General features: G+C 34.8%; 1 protein-coding gene across 1 annotated transcript in view; it reads left to right on the top strand.

The window, feature by feature from the left end:
• The window catches only part of RASSF9 (Ras association domain family member 9), a 32,375-nt gene extending 6,191 nt beyond the window's left edge, over positions 1-26,184 (top strand). Inside the window, exon 2 of the mRNA XM_032171673.2 lies at positions 24,924-26,184. Coding sequence (XP_032027564.1) covers positions 24,924-26,184 — 1,261 coding nt within the window. The remainder of the gene's footprint in view (positions 1-24,923) is intronic.
• Positions 26,185-26,488: the final 304 nt, after the last annotated feature.

Below are 26,488 nucleotides of genomic sequence, written 5' to 3'. Positions count from 1 at the left end.
AGGATGGGTAAACTGTGTTTAGTACTGTACCAGACATGCAAAGACAAAACCCCATTCCTAAGAGATTAAACTCCTAATTGAGAAAACAGCATTATAGTAAAATAGTTCATGCAAGAACTTTTTTAAAATCACTCTTCCATGGAAAACTATCTTTGACAGGGTAGACAAAATCATAACCTTTGCAATATAATTAAGAAAATTAGAGTACAATCTCTTGGAGTTGATGAAGGCTATTCCTCTGTAGAGTAGGTGCTCAATAAATGTTGATTAATTCTATGTAGAAATATTTAAGAGAGGAGTAAATGGAGGTAAAGGAAAATAAAATGAGCATCATCATAATTAGCTAGCATTTATTAAACTCCCACAGGCGACAGGCTTGAACAAGAGAAGGGAATGCAATAAGATTTAGACAAATATGTAGGAGGGGGCTGAATCACACAGGGCTAAGACTGACTCACATATGATAATCAAAAGAGAAGAATCCAAGAAACGGGCAGTAATGTGGTCAGTTTGGCAACCCATAATCTTAGTTGAGTTGGTGGAAAACAATATTTTACAATTACAATAGAAGTATTTACAATAATTTTGTGTATTTATATAACATTGTCAGGCTGAAAGTCAATGGCAGTTGACTTCTGTTTATTCTAATAATCACATTAAATTGGTCAGTGTATCAGATCTTGAAATTGAGTAACTCTACCATTTTATGAGTCTTTTACATTTTATTTCCATTGATGCATTTAGTGGTCCAACTTCAGCAAATTTTCAGGCTCATTAATTATGGTGTATGATTGGTAGAAGCTTTGTGTCAGAGGCCTATTAATATGCCCTCTGATGCATGTTTGTTGTTCTCAACCAATGGCTGGGACATTTTGTAGCCACCTCATATACCTTTAGTTACTCTTAAAGCTCCTTATTTACTCTGATCTTTTTCAATCCCACTGGAATCCCTGAAATTATGGTTAAGTGTGGTAATTTAGCATTCAGTAGAAGAGCGTTTGTTTTGGGAAAACGCAGTCTTCCACAGTAAAGCCTAAAAGGATACCTATTTCAGCTCTGCACATAAGACCTTGTGTTTTCCTGGAAGATAAGAGAGATGCTATTGATAAACCATGGATCTTTTTATGGGGTAGACATGTAATAACTACCTTCTCATGTGGAGAAGAATTGTACATGATTAGTAAAAACACTTGAAAGGCCATAGTAGAATTTTGAGGTTTCATCTTTGTTAATAGTGCAGGAAACTGCACACATTACAGAGGTCGACCACAAAGTATTCAACTTTGTTTCTTGACTGCCTGTTCTTCCAGCAGTGAAAGTCAAGGAATTTCTTCCTAGAACTGTAATTAAATAGCCATGAGACATAGACTAAGTTATTGTTTTAACAATGTTAAGCAATTTTTGTGGTTCTACTTTTAATTAGGAGAACTTGCTGTAATCACAATTTAGAAGATTAAGTAAAATGGTTGACTGTGGAATGTGTTGTTTTACAGAATATGCTCATAATATTTTATTTTTCATTTTTGTGGGCACATAGTAAGTGTATATATATATTTATGTGATACAGGAGATATTTTGATGCAAGCATACAATGCATAATAATCACATCAGGGTAAATGAGGTTATCTACCACCTCAAATATTTATCCTTGTGTTACAATCTGATTACACTCTTTTCGTTATTTTAATATGTACAATTAAATTATTATTGCCTACAACCACACTGTTGTGCTATTAGATACTAGAAAATCTATTTTATCATCTCAGAAAAAAATATACATGATGTTCTAAGTAGATCACAAATCTCACTCTGTCAGACTTGTGATCTACTTAAATACACACACACATACACACATATATATTTATATCGAGTTGTATTGTGAAATATTAATGATAAATCAGGTATGGATTATGTTTTTAAGGAGCTTGCTGATTAACAAGACACACAAGCCATATGTAAACAACTGAAATACAAAACAAGCATTTTAAAGTGTCATAATAAAATCCATATGTTGAATAATAAATATTTATTTACCTTGTAGTATGTGCCACATATTTTTCTAGATGCTAAGGATAAAGTAGTGAGAAAGATAATCAAGGTTTTTCCTCTGATCAAATGTATAATGCAGTGGTAGATGGACAGAAAATGCAAAAACAATATGTGAATTAGACATTTGAGATAGTAATTACTGTTATCAGGAAAAACTAGATTCATGTAGTGGAGAGTGGAGAGTGGTCTGGGAAGAGTTGGCTTGTTAGTTAAGACTGTAATGAACCAAAGAAATTAGGAATGTCAGGCTTGTGGTAGAAGACTGTTTTAGCCAGGTTGAACAGAAGGTTTAAAGTCACTGAGACAGAATATGGTTTGGAGCTGTGGAAAACATGAAGGAAGACCAGTTAGTAAGCGGCTTACAAGTAGGGAATGTAGCTGAAGACCTAGATGGAGTGTGATTATTTAGATATTTGTGGATCATAAGGGATGTTGATTGTACTTTAAATGCAAGGGAAATCCATTGAAGGGTGTTAACCAGGGGAATTATATAATCTTATTTACATTTTTCAAAAGGTCAACTTGGCTAGTATATAGAGAGGTAATTGTAGTAGGACAAAGAATGAAAGCAGGGAATCTAGTTGCGGTGACATTACAGTAGTATAGGCAAAATATGATGACTAGTGTAATGATCGTAGAGAAGGAATGTAGGTGACAAAATTGATACAGTTTAGAAAGAGAACTTAAATTTGTACTGAATGAGGGAAGATGAAAAATGAGGGATGATTCTGAGGGTTTTAACAGGGATGATTCTGAAGATATTTGTCAAAGAGCAGATGTTGGGAAGAATGTGTGGAAAATTAAATGATTCTTCTCCAGCCTTGCTAAGTTTCAGATGCCAGGTAAATACATAAAGTAGAGGTATTCAGTAAGATATTGGGGCCTGAAGCTCAAGACTGTGATATAGATAGAGTGGTATGTTAGGTGGCAAGTAGAAGCGACCTCTGTGGGTTTTACAAAACAGCATCTATATTGGAATCTAAATGAGAGAGAAGATTAGAATATAAAAAGTTGGGAAAAAGAATATCGTAGGTAAAGGAGAAACAGGAAGAAATGTAAAATATTTGGCCTAATAGTATCAGTGAGTTTGTGAATGGCCAAACAGATTGTTTTACTTTTTAAATTTAATTTAATTTTTCTTTATATTGTGGTGGGAACCACTGAAGGGCTATGAGCAAGAAAATGATATAATCATTATGTCACATAAATATTAAATTGAAGAAATATATTTAAAAATATTGGAAGGAATGGGCGGGGCGCGGTGGCTCACACCTGTAATCCCAGCACTTTGGGAGGCTGAAGCAGGCAGATCACGAGGTCAGGAGATCGAGATCATCCTGGCTAACAAGGTGAAACCCCGTCTCTACTAAAAATACAAAAAATTAGCTGGGCGCAGTGGCGGGTGCCTGTAGTCCCAGCTACTCGGAAGGCTGAGGCAGGAGAATGGTGTGAACCTGGGAGGCGGAGATTGCAGTGAGCCAAGATCATGCCACTGCACTCCAGCCTGGGCAACAGAGTGAGACACTGTCTCAGAAAAAAAAAAAAAAAAAAAAAAAAAAAAAAAAAAATATATATATATATACATGTATATATATATATACACATATATGTGTATATATATACATATATGTGTGTGTATATATATATATATCTATATATATATATCTATGAAGGAATAGAGAAAGAATACGAGTGAGCCAGGTATGAGAGAGTTAAAGGACTTTCTTAAATAGAAAGAGAAGAATAATTCAAGAGTCACCATGGAGGCAGAATTTATAGGAATTCAAAATTCAATGCATGGGGCCAGTATCAGGATGGAAAAAAAGAACCATTGGTGACTAGATTTTGGTTCTGAGTGACTGGAGATTTTGGTTCTGTGTGTCATCATAAAGAACAGAAAATATGGCAGAGATAGGTTTTGGGAGAGAAGCGCATCAGGGTGAAGAGTGAAAAAAATTAAGGTGTGATTTGAATGTTTCTAAATATTCCACCTGTAAACACCTGGTGTTTGGACACACTGCACCTGAGATGGGACTGTGAAAGCAGCCTTTCATCCAACCCACTCTCGTCCTTCCTGACATCCATATGGGGCTGATTAATACAGAATAGCACAATGCACCTGTAGTGGGGCTTTCAAGGCAAAACACAAACTGGTTTCCCAGTCAGGGCTGTCAGGCTGACTAATCTTATATTAATCACAATCAGGCCACATAAGGCAGTCACCCTTTTAATGATCCTTTAATCATTACCTTTGGTTGAAATTGCTTTCAAATATAGCCATTATTTCCACTAGACTGTAAGGGGGTGTGTGTGTGTGTGTGTGTGTGTGTGTGTGTGTGTGTATGTATAAAGATCACATTATTTTTACCTTTTTATCTCCTAGAGAATGGTACAGAGAAAACTCGTGTAGATATTGAAGTTCAGTAAACATTTTATTATTTAAATAAATACAGTGTAGATTTTTGGGGCAGCCAAATTATCTAGGACACGAGTTGTCAAACTTTTTGTGTAAAAAACATAATAAATATTTTATATTTTCCCAGTCATAGTGTCTCCATCTCAACTACTCTGTCATTGTAGTATGAAAACAGCTATAGACAATACATAATGAAATCGATTTGGCTGTGTTTCAAGAAAACTTTTATTTACAAAAACAGGTGGTGGGGCAGTTATAACCATGAGGTCCCTTAGTTTTCAGACACTTGATCTAGATTATTGACTGAGAAATTAATCTCCCTACAACTCCCCCTTCTCATCTCTACCCCACTCCCAAGTTTAATACCTACTGTATTAGGCATTTAGACTTAAAAAGTGAGACTTAGCCCAGGACTTAACTGGCAAACTAGCAAAAAAGGACGCATTATCCAAAGTACAAAGTGCTGCTACTAAGTGTACATTAGATTTTGTAGAAGTATCAACATGGTGAAGCCCTGTCTCTACTAAAAATACAAAAATTAACCAGGCATAGTGGCATGCACCTGTAATCCTAGCTACCAGGGAGGCTGAGGCAGGAGACTCACTTGAACCTGGGAGGTAGAGGTTGCAGTGAGCTGAGATCGCACCACTGTACTCCAGCCTGGTCGACAGAGTGAGACTTCCTCAAATAAATAAATAAATAAATAAATAAATAAATAAATAAATAAGCACACATTTCCATTTGGGTTTGTGGGAGTGGGGTTATTCAGAGAAGGTCAGAGAACTTTCCTGAAAGCAATACTTAACACCTAAAGCAGAGTAAGAGTTAGATGGAGAAGGGATCAAAGAGTGTTTCCGGACAAGACAACAGGTTATGGAAAAGCTCGAAGTCAAAATAAAAGCGTAGCAGATGCAGTCCATTCCAGTCTAGCCATCAATAATGTAATATGTGTAACAGCAGGTTGTTCTCATAGTAGATCTGTCAGAGATCAGCAAGAAGTAAGGAATGGCTACCTCAATGTGTTATTAATTAATGCCTGGCTATGAGTTAGAGGAGTCAGATTATGGAAGGAATCCTAGGAGCAGACAAGAGATAGAGAGTGAGATAAAGAGAGACAGAGACAGGTTTAAAATGCAGGACTTAGAAATAGTTCAAAGATTTCAATTAAAAAAACTTAAAAAATAGATTTGCAGTTTAAAAATGACAGTCCGGTAAGATTATGGGGCACAAATGTGAAGGGGAAAGATTGTATAACAACCTACAATATCTTACTGCAGTAATATATAGTAAAACAGAGTTGTCTGAATTGTGGTAGGCGTGATGAATATGAGGGCAGATATTTGGGATATTTAAGAGAAGGGATAAAACAAACAGTGATTGGTTGTTAAAGTAAGAGGAGAGAGGCAAAGGAAAGTGTTTAGGAAAACTCAGTTTTCAAGCTGGGTAGACAGGTGGGGAACACTATTAATAATTGCATTCAGTAGGATGGGAACTCAGGCAATGGAATAGTTTGATATTTTAGAGAAGAGTATGATGAATTAGTTTTCATGGGTCAAATTTGAGGTGCCTGTAAGTTATGAAAATGAAAAGATCAAGATGCAAAAAAAAAAAGAAGTTGAGCTCAAGGTCGTAATAGTTAGATTTGAGAACCATCATCATGCAATTCATTTACAGATTGCAACTATTATTGCAGTCACCCACAAAAATGTGTATAGTGAGACAAGAAATGAGTCACAGTCGAAAACCTAGGGGATGCCAATTGTATCAGTTATCACTTACTGCACAATAAAACACTCCGCAAATCAGTGGCTGAAAGAACAATTTATTATTTTCCATAATTCTGTGGGTCAGCAAGACTGGTTCTTCTGCTGGCTTCACCTGGGCTCTTTCATGAGCAGCTGATTGGCTGAGGTCTCAGTTCAGGTAGAGCAACTTGATTTAGATGGTTTGCCTCTTTTCTCTCCATATAATCTTTGAACTCAGGCTTTTTCATCAAACAGCAGTCTCAGGACGGCATTCCAAAAAGAAGTAAGCAGAAGCTACAAGGCTTCTTGAAGCCTGAACTCCAGAACACGCAAACATGGTTTTTGCCACATTCCATTGGTCATAGCAAGTTCCAAGGTCTATTCAAGGGGTGAAGAAATAGAGAAATTCTCTTAATGGGAAGAACTGTCAAGTGTTTGTGGCCATGCTAATCTTAACTTGCATGACATCCACACCTATTGACTGTGTGGAAGAAGCAAGGTCCATGTGGGATCTGGGAAGAAGCAGCTGGAAAAGTAAAGGAAGAGCCATGTGAGAATGGCATCGTAACAGTCAAGGAGAGGAGAGCTGCAAGAATGGGAGGAGGAGGTCACAATGCATTATGTTACAAAGAGGATATGTCAGATCAGTTCTGCAAGTGGCTATTGGGTGTGGCAGTTAAGAGATTTCTGATAACCCTAAGAAGAAATGTGTCTACTGAGGATGAGTGGAGGCAGTACATCTTTTTTTTTTTTTTTGAAACGGAGTTTCGCTCTGTCGCCCAGGCTGGAGTGCAGTGGCGTGATCTCAGCTCATTGCAAGCTCAACCTCCAGGGTTCACCCCATTGTCCTGCCTCAGCCTCCAGAGTAGCTGGGACTACAGGCGCCCACCACCACGCCCTGCTAATTTTTTGTATTTTTAGTAGAGACGGGGTTTCACCGTGTTAGCCAGGATGGTCTGGATATCCTGACCTCGTGATCTGCCCGCCTCGGCCTCCCAAAGTTCTGGGATTACAAGCGTGAGCCACCACACCTGGCCGGCAGTAGACATTTTGCGGTGGGTTGAGGAGTTTCTGGAAAGTGAGGTACTAGAGAGAATAATGATGGATTGCTATTTGGTGTGAGAAGGAAAGATAGTGGAGGGGAATATGTGGTCAAGCGAAGGTTCTTTTAATGTGACAAGATAGTAGAAAGAACCAGAGTAAAAGGTAGAAGATAAAAAGAGTTTACGAAGGGGTGAATTATAAAGCAAAGTCCTAGAAGAGGTGGCGACAGTAAAATTCAAAGCATATTAAAGAGTTTAAAACCTAGGGAAGAAAAATAAAGTCACAATACTTTTGATATAGACGATTAGTATTTTTCTCTTATCAATAATGTTCCCAAGAATAATCTATCTCCTTTTCCTTAACAAAATAGAATGGCAGGCCCTGATGTACTCTCGTTTCTACAAGTTAATAATTTTCTTTTTCTCTTTAAGAAATTTATTTGTGATTAATGTAAATAGTTGATTATTCAGATGAAGCTTCCAATTGGAAGTTATTTTATTGCAGTTCATTACAGGGTATATTCAGAAAATGAAAGTCAGGGATAACGGGGCTCACCTCATGTTTTCAGCTATCCAACTGGATAACTGAAATTCCTGCATATGACTTATGCCCTTCAAGTTTACCAGCTTATCTCAGAATACATTTAGAGGGGAAGAGCAGGTGGTTGCAGGTAAATATAAGCTCAAAATCATTATCATTAGAAATATATTCCACTAAGAAGGCAAAGCCAATATGGATTCAGCTGTCAAAAGAAAATCTCTTACTAATAGCTGAAATTACAATAGTTACCGGTAAACAAAACATTAAGGCTAGGTGACTTTCCTTTTAATAAGCACTTATTTTTCTGTTGCGAAATATTTCTTTACAGAATACCAATCAGTAAGGGCACTTCAGCAACCTCCCAGGTGCAGGTAATACTGGGAAGTGAACACTCGAATTTCCAACAAGACTCGATATTTTCTCACCATTTCATCTGGTAAATACCACATGTTAAATATTTACATTTGGATTATAATCAATTTCCGGAATCTGAACTATGAGCTTAGTTTACTTAACCCCAAGTAGTTTCCAATACACATTCTTTACACATTCTCTTCCCTTTTCCCTGTTCATGGGAATTACGTTCTATAGCTACCCGGCCATTATGGAATGTCTAGGGTTTTTCTTATCCCGCATGACTGGTTTATAATATTACTTCTTAGAAAATTAAAGTAGCATTAGTAGAGCACAGAACTAATAAATACAAATAAACATACACACACACTCGTATATACACAAACATATATATCAAATTTTAATTTTCAAGATAATTTTTTCTTTTGTTTTTATCAAGTGATGACTGTCCTAGGTTTTCATAGAGTCATTAATTTTCTGAAAGACTCCAATTTTCAAACTATTTTTTAAAAATGTTAATGGTTTGTGTTCGGAGGAAACTATTTTCATAGCACTATATTTCATGCTTTATCTATCAAAACAGTGATTCAAATTTCCTTAGCAACCTAAGAAAAGAGCTGTATTATTTATGAGTTCTGTGTTTATCTCTCCCTAGGATTGCAGCTCTACGATCCAAAAACAAATGTTACTTCAGAAGACATTTGCCACATACTGGGTAAAATTAATCAGTTAGTTGTGGGCCAGAGCTTCCTATTTCATGTGTAGCATATTTGCTTTACCTAAAATGCCTTCATTTTTTCTGAGGTGATTATTTTTTAAGTGTAGAAAATAGCCAAACAAACTTAGAATTTATTGGTCAATGTAGCATTTATTTATTTATTTATTTATTTATTTATTTATTTATTTATTTTTTGTTGCCAGGCTAGAGTGCATTGGCATGATCTTGGCTCACTGCAACCTCTACCTCCCGGGTTCAAGAGATTCTCCTGTCTCAGCCTCCCGAGTAGCTGGGACTACAGGCCCATGCCACCATGCCTGACTAATTTTTGTATTTTTAGTAGAGACAGGATTTTACCATGTTGGCCAGGATGGTCTGGATCTCTTGACCTCATGATCTGCCCACCTCGGCCTCCCAAAGTGCTGGGATTACAGGCACGAGCTACTGCGCCCGGCCTCAATGTAGCTTTTAAAGACTGAACAAGTGGGGGAACATACCATGCTTTGAAACTTACTAGAAATAAATTGAACAATTCTCTAAAACTTAAAGAAAACATTCAAAGGTCTCCTAGATTGACATTCAATATGTATTCCTGAAAAAAATTTTTAATGTTTTATGTAAGAGATCCCATCAGCATTTTAATAGAATTATATGCAGTCATACATTATTTACATGAGGGAAATATTATTTAATTTCTTGTTAGCAAATACAGGTGGCTTCTGAGGAAAAAAGATGACATTTTTTATTTTATATGGTAAAAAAATAGTTGAAGTTGTGCATTATAGATGTTTCATGTAAACCTTAAATATTGTGAAATGTTGTGCCAAGGTCAAATACATTTAGAAAATTCTATATACTGAAATCATTTTCCTTTTCTTGGGGCTTTATGATGTAACATCATCATATTAAATGCCCTCAGAATTCCTAAAGTAAAGAAATCTATTTCACTGTGTTTCTCCAGGGGTTGGCAAACTTTCAGTAAAGGACTAAAAGTAAATATTTTAAGGTTTGTGAACCATAAGATCACTCTCTGTCAGATGCTCAACTTCGTCATTGCAGCGTGAAAACAGCCATATACAATATTTAAACAAATGAGCATGGCTGGTTTTCAATAAAACTTTATGGACACTGAAATTTGAATCATATTTTTCATGTCTAAGCTGGTTATTTTCCTTTGAGTTTTAAAAACATTTAAAAATGTAAAACACATTCTTAGCCCATGAACCATACCAAAACTGGTGGTGGCCTGCATGTGATCAAAGGGCTATAGTTTGCCAACACCATGGTAGCCAAATAATTTCCAAACTTATTTGAACATCAAAACACTGACTTATCACCTATTTATTGAATAATGAACAAGTCTAAAGAAAACTAGAAAAATAACTGAACCAGTTATCCTTTTCAATTTTCCATTTCCAAAACTAGCAGAGAAATTTTAGCTTTGTATGTTTAAATATCTAGACAAGGTACTAATTATTTACAAATATGAACTTGGCGTTCTGCTGGTCTTCATATAACCACATTATTGTTGTCTTCTTTCTTTTGGTTTTTCTAAAGCAGACAGGGAACTAGTCATTATAAATGCTAACTATCTGTCAGTCATTGGCTTAGGAACTTCACATATATTGTGTAATTTAATATTTATCACAAACTTGTGATTTGGGTGTGCTATGTAGATGAGAAAATTGAAGCTTAGATGTGTATAATGATCTGTCTGTACTTATTCATTCACTCATCCATAAAATGGGCATAATTTTAGTGCATCTTCATTGGTTTGGATTAAATAGGTTTGAACATGTAAAGCACTTAGAGCATAGCACATAGTAAGTGTTCATTAAATATTGATATTTTTATTAGAAAATAATTAAATACTAATTATCTCCAGGTGCAGGAATGAATAGGTCATTTTAAATTTTCTTATTTAAAATCTATATTTTGCTAATTTTTATGATAAACATTGTAGTATAATCAAGAATGATTAAAGCGGCCAGGCACTGTGGCTCGTGCCTGTAATCCCAGGACCTTGGGAGGCTGAGGCATGAGGATCACTTAAGTATAAGACCAGCTCGAGCAACATAGTGAGACCCTGTCTGTAAAAAAAGAAAGAAAAAAAAAAAAGAATGCTTAAAGCAGTAAAAATTGCCTAGTATGTGAAAAAGCCAGTAATCAAACATAAATGCATTTGATTCCTTCCAAGTTACTCATTATATTTTTTTGGAGGTTTACAATACCATGAAGAAACTTTGTTTAATCCAGTTTTTAAAAATATTTTTAGAAATCTGAATTGAACGGGCAATTCAATATTTTATTCTAGTGTTCACCACAGAAATTACAAAATAATTTTATAGTTCCCTTTTTTATTTTTTTCACGGAGTCTCGCTCTCTAGCCCAGGCTGGAGTACAGTGGCGTGATCTCAGCTCACCGTAAGCTCCGCCTCCCGGGTTCACGCCATTCTCCTGCCTCAGCCTCCAAAGTAGCTGGGACTACAGGCACCCGCCACCACGCCCGGCTAATTTTTGTATTTTTAGTAGAGACGAGGGTTCACCATGTTGGCCAGGATGGTCTCGATTTCTTGACCTCGTGATCCGCCCGCCTCGGCAGAAGTGCTGGGATTACAGACGTGAGCCACCGCGCCTGGCCAGTTTTATAGTTCCGTTTTAAACTGCTTTAAAAAATTCAGTTTTAAACTGCTTTAAACTGTGTATGATGAGCCACCGGATTGCAAGAAAATCAATTATCGAATATTGCATTGATAGATAAGCTTGTATATTGATAATACATTGATGTAGTTGATAAATATATATTGTCTTATGTTTTTATACCACAAAAGCATATTTTCTCAATAGGTTCAAATCGAACTCAGATACTATATTTTGTTTTCGGAAAAAAAACTTACTAAAATATATTGATTATTATATTAGATTCACTAGAGAGTTCATCAGTGGTCCGACTCAATTCTAATTCATTTATCTAAACTTATTTTACTCCACTTATTAGCTGAGGGTAGCATTGAACAAACACTTAATCTCTTGTGCCTCAGTTTTCTAATCTGTAACATGGGTTTGATAATACAACCTACTTGATATGGTTGTAATGAAAAGTGAATTTATATGCATAAAGCATTTACAACAATTGCTGACATTTACTAAGCATACAATATATATGAGTTATTATTATCCAATGGATCTTTTGCCTATCCTCAGCTGTTCTGTAGTTATCTTACTATTTTTTAAGTAGCTGTTCCTCAGCTACCATGCCCACATTAATCATGTTAAGGCACAATTTGAATAGGTCTCCTTTACAGACAAAATCTAAATTACCACCTTCATCCCACATTAAATCTCTTGAAGCTGTTTCTACAAAGGGTTATGGAAGTTGTGAATGAATTGAAGGTATTGAGGACAACTTCTATGTCTTTTTTATTATTTATTAAAGACTACTTAACTTTATTGTTGTTTTTCTTCTCTGAAATTGTATAGTACATTTGTACAAAGCATATCTTATGATTTCTAGTAATGCTTAGTGTGGTCTTGAATTTAAAAAATTTATTTCTCTAAACATGTATTTTTTTCTTTCCAGCTATATGACAATATTCTGAATATAAAGATCATTTTATCTTCCATTTCTTTTATACCCTTAACACTGAATCGTATTTGTTAAAACTGAAGTTCCATTAACAAATACATGTTGAAACAAATTATAATAATTTATATACCATAATTTAAAATGAACAATGTGTTTGGAGGTAACCTAGAATAAATGCAATTTGCTTATATAAAAATTTTTATTAAAAATTGTACATTTAACCATTTATTCTTACCCAATTTTGCCTCTAAATTTCTGCTTGGGTTTGGATCACTTCTTTTCTCTAATTACAAAGACAACCAGCCATATTATACAAAAGATAAATTTTTCTCTTACATAGTCATAATAAACCTAAGTTAATTTATTAGGTAAACCAATTGTAGTTGTACTCTAATAACTGATTCTTGGGAAAAGATAGTATTGAATTTAAAAGTATGATCTTTTAGTTTGAAAATGGCTGTGACATTGTATTTGACCCTTTAACATCCAAATAGATTATTCATGGCATCTTAAAACATTTTAAACTTCATAACTGGTACAGAGCTGGGTTTGCAAACTCAAATACAAATTTACAATTTCTGGAACAGGGATTAATTTAGTAAATTGTTCTTTATAAATAAACACATCTTTATTATCTAATGTATTATATGCTTTTATTCAAAGTAGTGTGAATTTCTATACATTCTATACATTTGAGCCTGAGATAAATATACTGAAATATAGTATCTTGTCTTCTTATTGTTTTATAGCTCCCATTCCTAACTCTATTTCCAAACTTGGCATCTCTGAGTTATTCTGTCTCCAAGTTTTGTTTGCTGGCATGCTTTTAATATGAATGCCATATACAGTGAGATGCTGAGGTTTTCAGTAGGCTGGACCTCATTCTCCATAAGACTCAGTAACTTATTTGCATAAGATGTTCTGTCTAGAAAGGATTTTCATAACTGGCTTAGTCATTTATATTTTTCATAAAAAGTTTAATTTTTATGGAAAGTTATTAAAATCTGTGCTTCCTTCTGTGTCAGATTCTCTGATGAGAAATCAATATTTTTCTCTGTATTATTATTCCATACTGCATATGTCAGAATATCAAACACATATAGGTGAATAATATTTTGTACTAATTCTGGTTTTGTTTCATGCCTATGACTTTAAATTGTGTAATGATATTAAGGTAAAATCAGCTTCTATCTACTGAGGATTATATTATTATAAATGTACTGATATTTAACTGAAATTTTGAAGGGAATTATGTGTACTATGTTTTAAGAAAATATTGGAAAGGTAATCCCCATTTCTCTATGGAAAGAAAATTTTGGCTGAAAACATTTATTTACCTTCTACAGCATGAAAAAAATCAGGCTATGACACTATCTTAGCTTAGCCAAATACTGATAAAATGTAGAATGTTAGTAACCGTTGCTTTTTTTGTTTTTTTAACTTTTAAGTTCAGGGGTACCAGTGCAGGTTTGTTACATAGCTAAACGTGTGTCATGGAGGTTTGTTATACAGATTATCCCCTCACCCAGGTATTAAGCCTAGTACCTATTAGTTATTTTGCCTGAACCTCTCCCTCCTCCTACCCTCTACCCTCTGAAAGGCTCCAGTGTGTGTTGTTGCCCTCTGTATGTCCATGTGTTCTCATCATTTAGCTCCCACTTATAAGTGAGAACATGTGAGTACTTGGTTTTCTGTTTCTATGTTAGTTTGCCAAGGATAATGGACTCCATTTCTATTCATATCCTTGTAAGGACATGTTCTCATTCTTTTATAGCTGCATAGTATTTCATGGTGTATATGAACCACATTTTCTTTATCCAGTCTACCATTGATGGGCATTTAGGTTGATTCCATGTCTTTGCTATTGTGAATAGTGCTGCAATGGACATATGTGTGTGTACATGCATTTTTATATCTAGCCTCTGTAAGGAACTTAAACAAATTTACAAGAAAAAAACAAACAATCCCATAAAAAAGTGGGCCAATGACACGAACAGGTACTTTTCAAATGAAGACATACATGCAACCAACCATCATATGAAAAGAAGGTCGACATCACTGATCATTAGAGAAATGCAAATCGAAACAACAAGATACCATCTCACTCCAGTCAGAATGGCTATTATTAAAAACAAAAATCAAAAATAACAGATGCTGGCAAGGTTGTGGAGAGAAAGGAATGCTTATACACTGTTGGTAGGAGTGTAAATTAGTTCAGTCATTGTGGAAGGCAGTGTGGCAATTCCTCAAAGACCTAAATTCAGAAATACCATTAGACTCAGCAATCCCATTACTGGGTATATATCCAAAGGAGTAACCATTGCTTTATATTCAGCAATCAGAAAGCACAAATAACCATATTTTTGTTTAGAATAATGCATGCCACCAATTCACATGAATAATGATGACTTTGTGACCATATTAGATTCCAGAATGTCTTCTGGACAACAAAAGCAAAATATATTCAGTTTAATTTTATTGCTAAGCTATTTTTTAAAGGCTGTCCCTGTCTTATTTAGACCTATCTTTTTTTTTGCCTACAACTCCCCTAAACCAGAGGTTTTTGTTTTTTTCTCTCTCTCTCTCATTTCCTACAGTTGTGTGTGGTGGGGTTTCCCTTTCACCTTGTAAAGACTGCAAATAATTTCTTGACCACCTCTTTCCTTAACATTTGAGTGCCTAGAAATCTTCCTTCCTAATTCTGATCTTTCTTTGTCCCTTCTGTCCACGAAAGAAATAACTTCAAGGAAGGCATATAAGAGAATTGCAATAACCCGTTTTGCTGACTCACAGCCCTACCACAACCATCACTGCATGGGTCTCCACCATTCCGAGTATGTCATGTCATCCACATACCTTCTTTTTATCCCATAGCTCATTTCCCATATATAGTGGCCATATATTCAATACAATTTCTTAATCAAGAAGAAAAATTTACAAGGTTTTAAATGGAAGCCTTTCCATGAACTAAAATTAATCTTATTCCTTAGAACTACCTCTGGAGTTAACAAAGGGAGGCCCAGTTGGGTAGAATTAATTATAGCAAGCATAAAAGTTGATGATGGGATGAAAAGGAGCAAAAAAAAGTCCTATTCATATTTCGTTAAATAGAATGCCACCTTTCATCATATGTTTTAGACTACTTGAGATTGGTGGGTCTCCCTGGCTTGTTATTTTTGATTTAATAAATTTTACTCTTAGATTCCCTAGAAGTGGTAAGAAAAAGGGGTAAAAGGGGAGCTATGATGAAAGTATGTTTTATTTTAAATCTGGAACAGGGCTTCTCAGCAGTGCCACTATTAACATTTCAGGCCAGATAATTATTTGATATGAGAGGCTGTCTTGTGCATTGTAGGATATTTATCTTCCTGGCTTCTACCCACTGGATACATACTGTTTTGTTTTAAATCTGGAACAGGGTGTGTCAACAGTGCCACCTGATGTGAAAACCAAAAATGTCTCTACACGTTGTCACATGTCTCCTGGGGGCAAATCACCCTTGGTAGGGAACCACTGAGATAAATTTCAGTTTAAAGAATAAACAATGGTAATAAGAAGGAAACAAAGACTAGTCTTTGGGAAGCTGGCCAAGACTCAGATATGCCCCCAAAGCTTCACAGGTCTTATCCTTCAATCTGATGGAAGTTTCCATCACAATCTCTAGGCATAGGTGCCACCAATAGCTTGAAACTGAAAAAGTCCAGACTCTGATTTTCAAGCATGAAGTCTTGTTCTGCAGAGACTCAAGCAATAAAAGCATTTCCCTTGGAATCACTCCTTTACACAGTAGCTAGATTGTGTTAGTATTATACTTTCCAGGCTGGCCTAGGAAATAAAGAGTTGTTTCATATGTTCTATGGAAAAATACATTCAGAGTTCCAAATATTTTCCATAAATATTTACAGATTGCATCCTAGTGTTCATATAATGGGTTTTAGAAGCATATCTTATAATGTAATTATTCCTGATTAATAATTTAATATTTTATTTATTCTTATTATTTTGAAAGCGTTTGGTATTCATCCTGCTAAGTTTTATATATAAAATTTCAGCCAAAGTTTAGTGTCTACTATACACTAGGAAGAAATTTTGCTCTTTGATTGACTTTCCAGACCCCAACTTTAGTGCCTTTTATCTTTGGATCACTGAATAAAGATTGCCAAATTTTATCCATTTAGCTTCATTTTTCTCTACCTCCACACTAAATTCCTTTTCTGTAAATACAAGTTTTGTTGAATCTCCAATTTGATGTTACAATATCATAGACAATATTTTATCTTAAAATTTCAAGATTTAAACTTAATTTATTTCTTGATGCTTTGTGCTTAGTCAATTAAAGTATTTTAAAAGAATATTTGATTGTATGAATCTTGCCTTTTTATTACAAGCCAACTTATTTTAATTCAGTGTAATTTTTGTGTTAATGCTAATTATCAATGGAGAACTATTTTAAGCTCTTGCTTCATAACAGAGTCAATGTAAAAAGTTTCATATTCAATTTTTCACTAATATTTCAGAGTGAATATGGAAAAATACCACTGAGGCTAACACATATTGTTGAAAGTTTCATGTAGTATATAAATCCTCTTGAATTTATGATGAAGATATTCTAAAAAGGCAAAACCTGAATAATGAAACTGGTGTAGACAAATAACCAAGTATATATCTATCTTTTCAGTGAAATGTGCCTCATTAGCACAAATTTAATCAAAATCAGAAAACTATAAATTGGGGAAGATTAAAAACACTCTTGGCTAATCTTTGATCCAAAGTGTATACTAATGATTTTTAAAATGCCTCTTATTTGGTTAAGAGTTATTTTATTTTGGTAGAGTTCATGCCAATAAAAAAAAGACTAGCTGAAACAGGTGAAAAAACATCGTGCATAGGTTAGAAAATATTTATAAAATAATATTGCTAACTACTATACTAAGTTCAATAAGGTTACTGAATAAGAATATTAAAAACACTACACCATTCTGTGTATTAAATAATAATAGTGGTAATTTTATTGTCATTCCTAGTAACCTGTATTTATACAGTATATTTTCCACAATTTTCCAGTTCTATTACTCTTATTTTTATTTGCAGAAATATGCCAGACATCTATATTGCAGTATTATAGTGAAGAATATATAGAATTAGAAAAAAAGATTTAGCTAAATTTTTAAAATCTGATAAAAACTAAGATAAAATCATAAATTTAAATTTCCAAGTCCAATCGTTCCTGCTATATATTTTTCAGAATATTTACAAATGAATCTCATCAATATTTCAGGGGCTATTAAATTAAAATGTACATTATAGCATTATGAACATTAAAAAATTTCTCTTGTGTATATATTAATAATTTTCAAACATACTATGTGATTATAAACTATCTTTAAAATAAACAGAAGTATGCTAAGCAACAAAACAAAATATTTCTGTGAAAACCTTAGGATATATTTAATATTATCAAATTTAATAAGGTATCAAAAACACATATACAACTAAGAATAGTTATGTGCATAAGAAATTTCATAAATGTATACTACATATAGTTGTAGCATAATATATGCATATAATAGTGTAACAAAATCTTTTGAATGATGTTTTGAATTGCTTTTCATTCAATTTCCAATAACTAAAAAGATAATTGTGTGAAGTAGTTATGAAATGGTGGGAGTCATAGTTTAGACATGACTAAAAGAGCCTTTTCTCTTTTGTTAGGAACAAACTAGTTCAAGCCAAGTCCAAACACAGCTATAATCTTATTCAATTTTGAACATATATTTCATTGTACAACTTCTTAAGTTTTATTGATTGTGGTGTATTTTAATCAGAACCAAAATGTGACATACCCTAATTAACATCGAGTAAGATGGTACTCTGAATTTTTATTTATTCATTGTTTTTCCTGCTTAAAGTGGACATCAGGTGAATTACCTTGGTATAAGTAATGGTGTAGATAACTGATTCAAATCTTTCTGACCATATAATTTATTAAAGAAAGTTCATAGATAATAAGCTATTAGGATGCTAAGTACTATACTTTGAAGCCATGACCCAATTTAATTCTGGCTTATGAAATTTTATATCCACTTTCAAATTGTGAAGATAACAGTTATCAAGTTCACCTAAAATTCGAAACCGAAACTGGCAATGAATTGTGAGTGTGGTAGTTACTTTATTCTGTTAAATGTACAATTTTTTGAGTAAATGCTTTTCCTCTATAATGTAACACAGGAGTAATACATTTGGAATGCCATAATCCAGGAAATCTCTATTTTATAACCAGTTAATTTAAACTAACCTACACTTGCAAACAATTATGGTATTCCTGTAGAGGTGCCCATCAGGATATCCACCTGTTAGTTACTCCCTTCCAGAGTATCTAGTGAGGATCACTCTTGGAACCAACATCAATATCAATTTTATCATCTGCCTCCAGTCTCAGTCCGTATTCCTCTAGTATTCCAGAGTCAGATACAGGGGATTCTCTCAATGCTTGCCTTTATACTGAATGTTCAAGAAGAAGATAATAGAATTAAAGGAAGGCAAAATTATACCTTACCTAAAAGCATTCAACCCGGGAGTTTAACTACAGTAGGTAAAACATTAATTTATGAGGAAAAGTGCATTGAGTTCCAAGTGTTAATTTAAAAATAACTATTGACATGTAATCAGTTCATATAAATTGGAAAATATTTGTAAGTGGGTAGTCTTAATGGCTATTGTAATCTACTTTCAGGGATTAGTTATAGGTTAAAGTATAAAGCCAGAGCTGGAAGGAACACTCCTACTTCCTAGCTTTGTGACCTTAGGCAAGTGACTTTTCCTCTCCTTGCCTCAGTTCTGTCATCTATAAAATTGGGATAATATTAGTAATGCCCTATACATGGGTTCTTAACTTCAGGGCTGTTGCAAGTCGAGAAACCCCTAAAATAGAAATATCTTCATTGGATTGAAAATAGTAAATATCAATAAACATATTTCCAATGAACAGGAAAAAAAATATTTGAGGTATTAAAAAGTATTGAGTGAGCAAGAGCAGAGTATGGTGAGCTGATAAGGAAAAAAAAGGAATAATAACAATCAAATTGGCAGTGGCATTGTTCGTCAATGAAACTAAAACACTGAGATAAGAATAGAAAATGGACATGAATCTTGGGATATGAGATTTTATAATTAAAAACACAATAAAGCAATGTTTATCTGCTCAGCCCCAACAAACACACACACAAAAAGCAAAGTAAAACAGAACAAATAACAATTTTACACATGCAATATATGTGTATATTTTACGCAATCCCCTGTTGCATTACAATTGGAGGTTATGTGTCTCAACTACTAGATTTGAATCCATTAGGTAAGAACTGTTTGTTACATGGTATTACATAACAAACAAAGCTATCTAGTCTAAATTTGTATGTTTAACCTTTAGCTGTGTTTGCGTTTGTAGATATCATTATTTCTACTAAATAGTAAATTTGCAAAGATTGAGATGGGAACATTTTATTTAGACCCAGCTCGGCTGTTAAAATATTTATTTATATTAGATGACTAGATTTTCATGGGGCTGTGATCAAATGAAAACATTTATGTCTATAAAGTAATGATTATTTAAGATTTCTAAACTGGTTTAATTTTGATGGATATTTATTCCATATCCTTTCTATATTTTTTAATTTTTTTAACTTTATGAAATGATGCTGAGGGTCATAAGTCTATGTCAGTCTAGCAACTGGGTGCTACTAATGTAATAGGAAATTTAGCACTAGAACCACCAATAAACAAACAAAACGTTCCATTCTCAACCCTGGCACTGTTTCCCACAATAGGAGAGAAACATTTTCTTATAAATCACACATGTCTTTGTATCATACACATTTCCCATTACAGTGCCAGCCATAGAAGAGGTGCTTAACAAACATTTGTGGAATAAATGAATAGAAATTCAGCCGCAGCCACATTATAAAATAAATATGGTTTATTTTAAATAAATCCTAAGTCTGCTATAAAGTAGACTCTAGGCCTGGTGAAGCATATAATAGTTATGAATGATTTATTGCCTGAATTCAGTAATAGATGGTTATTACTTTTAAATGTGCTCAGAAGAAGTTTTAAAAATTGTTCTGTTTGCATGATTGTAAAATTTCCCCGAAATACTGAGAAATAGCTGACTGCAGAAAATAGGACATTTGGGGCAAATTTAAAAAAGAAAGAAAGAGGGCCGGGCGCGGTGGCTCACACTTGTAATCCCAGCACTTTGGGAGGCCGAGGCGGGCAGATCACGAGGTCAGGAGATCGAAACCACGGTGAAACCCCGTCTCTACTAAAAATACAAAAAAAATCAGCCGGGCGTGGTGGCGGGCGCCTGTACTCCCAGCTACTCGGAGAGGCTGAGGCAGGAGAATGGCGTGAACCCGCGAGGCGGAGCTTGCAGTGAGCCAAGATCGCGCCACTGCACTCCAGCCTGGGTGACAGAGCCAGACTCCGTCTCAAAAAAAAAAAAAAAACAAAGAAAATGATAGTTTTGGTGCCAGTCAGATTGTGAGGTTATTAATAAGGCATTACTTTTTTAGTATGTAACGTAGAACCAATGTGCATGATGATCATTAGTGTTCTTTCCACGTGAGGTGAAAACTGGCAGATCTCTAGAGGAGGCCACAATATACAAGAACTTGATCCTTCCAAAGCAGGAAGGATTCCAATTGGAATAGGGGTCATGGGGGTATTGGGGAATTGTCACATACATCATCTTCATCATCATCATCATCATCATTATTATTATTCTATTAAAAATGAATATGTGCTTAGTTTTAGAGTCTCCTTCAGAGCTCTAGTGTAGGGATAAAGAATTTATAGGTCTGCTACAGGAAATAGGGACTATTCTAAGGAGACAACAACACAGGTTTTTGGTTACATGAGAGTTTTGTCAGCTAAGGGAGATACCCAGGTCAGCCAGAAATCTTTTATTACTGCATCAACTATAAAACAAGATTTGACTAAAATTAAAAAGGCACAGAAGAGAACAATTTCTGCACACATTTCTTTATGGCTGCCTAGTGGAAAAGTTCTTCCTTGATCAATTGAGTGCTCTAATGGGGCACTGTGGTTCATTCTATCGGTATCAAAGACTAATTTAAGTTCTTGCTAAAAAAGTGGTTCATTTTATTTCCAAATTAATCCACGTATCTAAATTATCAAACTTATAAATTTGTTTCTATAGTGTAGTGTTTAGAACTGCGGACTCTGGAGCCAGTTTTCTTGCTTATGTTTGAACCTTCATTGCACCGCTCACTGTGTGACCTCAGGCAAGCTACCAACACCTCTTGTGCCTCTCTTTCTTTATCTGTACAATAGGGATAATATTTTTACCTTCCTTACAGAATGGTGACAATTAAATTACTTAGTACAAGCAAGAGATTTGAACAGTGCCTGGAACATTTTAGATACTTTATGATTGATAGTTACTATCTTTAATGCTATTTATTTTGAACAGGATTTCTTTTAGAATTTAATCTTAAATACCAAAAAATAACATAAAACAAATTTGTCCTTAGTTTTAACGTAATAACTATTAGCATTATAAGGTTGATAATTATGACCATTATTTAATTTTATTTTTACCATTATTTATAAAAGTTTACAGTAAATTTTGTAATTTAACATGCAATAAGTACATAGAATATTGTTTACTGCTTTTCAAATATCCTAGTTGAAGTAAATTAACTCTACGTGGTACAAAAAAGTTTATACTAATTTTGGATATTGCATGTACATAATTAAAACATATTAAGGTAAGGATTTATTTAGAGCTGACTTGTGCTATATAGCCATAATACAGATGGTAGTTAGTATCACTTACTTAAAGAACTTACTTGTTTTTGTTTAGAAAGTATTTATGTCTTATTTCTCTACTAATCAAAATATGAAAGTAAGTTTGGTATTCTAATTTCTAACCTACTCTTTTACTGCTTGCAATTATTAAATGATAAATTATAAACATTGTCAAATATCATACTTACTTCAAAATATAATACTCAATATTGAGTCATTAAGTGCAAAATATTTTATAAGAGAATTATCACAACTCGGTGTGATTTTTTGAGTAATAAACTATAACGTTTTACTTCCTCCATGTGAATACTTATATTTTCCTGGAAATTTTTTGTTAGGAGTTGGACCTAATCTTTAGTGTTACTTGGCATCCCTGATTTATCTTTCACTTTTAGTAATAACTTTTTTACTTCAGGTGAGTCAATAACCAAAGTATAAGAGTTACTTAATTTAAAATAAAGATAAAAACATAGAATTAATCACTATTGCTACCAAAACATAAACACTATAAATTCTAAATGTTAAATTACTATAGGAGCCAGGGAAATTTTCTTTGGTAAGTGCTTCCTGGAGTCATATCCTTTGAGTGCACTATATAAATAAAGTGACAAATGATTTGACTTAACTTTCACAAGAAGCCAATTACTACTCAAAACTGTTATACCATCATAAATCACACTGTAGCATAATTAATTTCATGTCATTTGTTTCCTAGCATTCTTTTAAAGAGGCATTATGAAAGACACAGTCAACTTGATGTATAGTCATGATGGAAAGTATGATCCTAAAAATTTTCCAATAGGTATGATCTAGACATCATGGAATTTTTGCTTCTTTTACTACCTGTGTCATTTTTTCTCCAGAGAACTGAAGTGTTTTATCCCCCTTGACCTTCTGTAGTACAGAGGAAAGTACTATCAAGCCCATATATACATGTATATTTACATAAATACATGTGTGTGCCTCTCTGTGCTGGGTAGGGGGGATCTATCTGTCTAATCATCTATATCCCAACTTTGATTCTTTTATGATATCTGTATTGTTAAAACTCTAGTCCAGGAAATCATCTCTTTTCTAGACTGATGCAATAGGTTTCTTGCTTCTATTTTTTTCTATTTTCCAGTCCATTTCACAAACAGAAGACAGACATGTGTAAAGCATAAATTAGTTTTACCTCTGCTTAAAACTTTCCAGTTGCTTTAGCTTAGGAAAGTGTTAGCTAACACTTTCTTTAGCTTCCCCCTTCTCTAAAGTAGGGGATGGAGAAAGGAGATGTTGCTTTTCTCCATCCCCTCTGTTGCCTATTATTTAATCTCTCCTTCCCACTAGCAGCAATTTCCACCTCTGCTATCCTCAGCTTTCAACTACATTCACGTTATTGCTGTCCCTAGATCCTTATATTTCTGCTCATTGTTCCTGGAATTCTTCCCTGAGAACTCTGATTGCCTCTTTTTGATAATTGATATCCCTATTCAAATGTCACCTCCTTGGGGAAGACCGTCCTAAGCACTTTAAGTAAAATAGACTGCCGTTCTTCCAGGTCGTTTTCTATTCCTTCACCCAGTTTAATTCTCTTCATAGCATTTACTGTGATTTGATATTACATTGTTACATATTCATGTCAGCATTCTTGTCTTCTTTGTTCATTACTATATCCTTAGTATCTTCAGATGTGTCTGGCATATAGTTGGCATGAAATAAACAGTTGTTAATGAAAAAGAATGACGATTTTTCCATTTTGTATTATTTTTAACTCTATGACCTCACTATTGCTACCTATGCTTTAATTAAAATAGCCTCAGTTTTCTTGAATGAAAGTTTGCTCTTCCTAGAGCACACTAGGAAATAAAAAGATAATTAAGATTCTTTCCATGGTTTTTATATTTTTCTTGCATTATATCTTCTGACTTTTTTTTTTTTTTTTGAGATGGAGTCTCACATTGTTGCCCAGGCTGGAGTGCAGTGGCACAATCTCCACTCCCTGCAACCACCGCCTCCTCAATTAAAGCAATTCTCCTGCCTCAGCCTCCTGAGTAGCTGGAATTACAGGTGTCCATCACCACACCCGGATAATTTTTGTATTTTTAGTAGAGACGGGGTTTATCCATGATGGCCAGGCTGGTCTCAAACTCCTGACCTCAGGTGATCCACCCGCCTCGGCCTGCGAAAGTGCTGGGATTACAAGTGTGAGCCACCACACCCAGCCAATCTTCTGACTCTTATTCTCGACTTAAAAATGCTTCTCTCGGCTGGGCGCAGTGGCTCACGCCTGTAATCCCAGCACTTTGGGAGGCCAAGATGGGTGGATCACAAGGTCAGGAAATCGAGACCATCCTGGCTAACATGGTGAAAGCCCATCTCTACTAAAAATAAAAAATAAAAAAAATAGCCGGGCGTGGTGGCGGGCGCCTGTAGTCCCAGCTACTCTGGAGGCTGAGGCAGGAGAATGGTGTGAACCCTGGAAGCAGAGCTTGCAGTGAGCTGAGATCGCACCACTGCACTCCAGCCTGGGAGACAGAAAAAAAAAAAAAAATGCCTCTCTCATTAAGGGTAAAAATTTAGAAAGCGTATTAATAATGTTAAACCATCTTTCTGAGTTTACACAGGCGATGACAGAAATGTAATGTGCTTTTGTTTTTCTTTCAGATCTCCAACTAAAGACATGGATTCAGAAGAGAAGGAAATTGTGGTTTGGGTTTGCCAAGAAGAGAAGATTGTCTGTGGGCTGACTAAACGCACCACCTCTGCTGATGTCATCCAGGCTTTGCTTGAGGAACATGAGGCTACGTTTGGAGAGAAACGATTTCTTCTGGGGAAGCCCAGTGATTACTGCATCGTAGAGAAGTGGAGAGGCTCCGAACGGGTTCTTCCTCCACTAACTAGAATCCTGAAGCTTTGGAAAGCGTGGGGAGATGAGCAGCCCAATATGCAATTTGTTTTGGTTAAAGCAGATGCTTTTCTTCCAGTTCCTTTGTGGCGGACAGCGGAAGCCAAATTAGTGCAAAACACAGAAAACCTGTGGGAGCTCAGCCCAGCAAACTACATGAAGACATTACCACCAGATAAACAAAAAAGAATAGTCAGAAAAACTTTCCGGAAACTGGCTAAAATTAAGCAGGACACAGTTTCTCATGATCGAGATAACATGGAGACGTTAGTTCATCTGATCATTTCCCAGGACCATACTATTCATCAGCAAGTCAAGAGAATGAAAGAGCTGGATCTGGAAATTGAAAAGTGTGAAGCTAAGTTCCATCTTGATCGAGTAGAAAATGATGGGGAAAACTATGTTCAGGATGCATATTTAATGCCCAGTTTCAGTGAAGTTCAGCAAAATCTAGACTTGCAGTATGAGGAAAACCAGACCCTGGAGGACCTGAGCGAAAGTGATGGAATTGAACAGCTGGAAGAACGACTAAAATATTACCGAATACTCATTGATAAGCTCTCTGCTGAAATAGAAAAGGAGGTAAAAAGTGTTTGCATTGATATAAATGAAGATGCAGAAGGGGAAGCTGCAAGTGAACTGGAAAGCTCTAATTTAGAGAGTGTTAAGTGTGATTTGGAGAAAAGCATGAAAGCTGGTTTGAAAATTCACTCTCATTTGAGTGGCATCCAGAAAGAGATTAAATACAGTGACTCATTGCTTCAGATGAAAGCGAAAGAATATGAACTCCTGGCCAAGGAATTCAATTCACTTCACATTAGCAACAAAGATGGGTGCCAGTTAAAGGAAAACAGAGCGAAGGAATCTGAGGTTCCCAGTAGCAATGGGGAGATTCTTCCCTTTACTCAAAGAGTATTTAGCAATTACACAAATGACACAGACTCGGACACTGGTATCAGTTCTAACCACAGTCAGGACTCTGAAACAACCGTAGGAGATGTGGTGCTGTTGTCAACATAGTTCCAATGGCTCCTTTCTGACCTGCTTTCATGTTTTAATGTTTGTTTAATTTAATAGGAAACCTCATTTTAAATATAACACTCTGAAAAAAATGTAAATCATATTATAGTATTGAAAAGTTAATAAAAACTAGAGAAATGTGTTGTTTCTGATGTGAAATTTCCAAAGGGACTTTAATTATTACAAGTTCAAGCAATGAACTATTTATCACGAATGCAGCACAAATAGCTTGTCAGTGTAGAACACAGAAATAATTTGATGGGAATCATATGATAATCTTCCTTAGCGTCTGTGGAAAATGATT

Source organism: Hylobates moloch, unplaced genomic scaffold, assembly GCF_009828535.3.
Source record: "Hylobates moloch isolate HMO894 unplaced genomic scaffold, HMol_V3 SCAFFOLD_12, whole genome shotgun sequence".
Classification (NCBI taxonomy): Eukaryota; Metazoa; Chordata; class Mammalia; order Primates; family Hylobatidae; genus Hylobates; species Hylobates moloch.
Note: the sequence above shows the minus strand (reverse complement) of the source record. Positions and strands in the feature narration are given on the sequence as shown.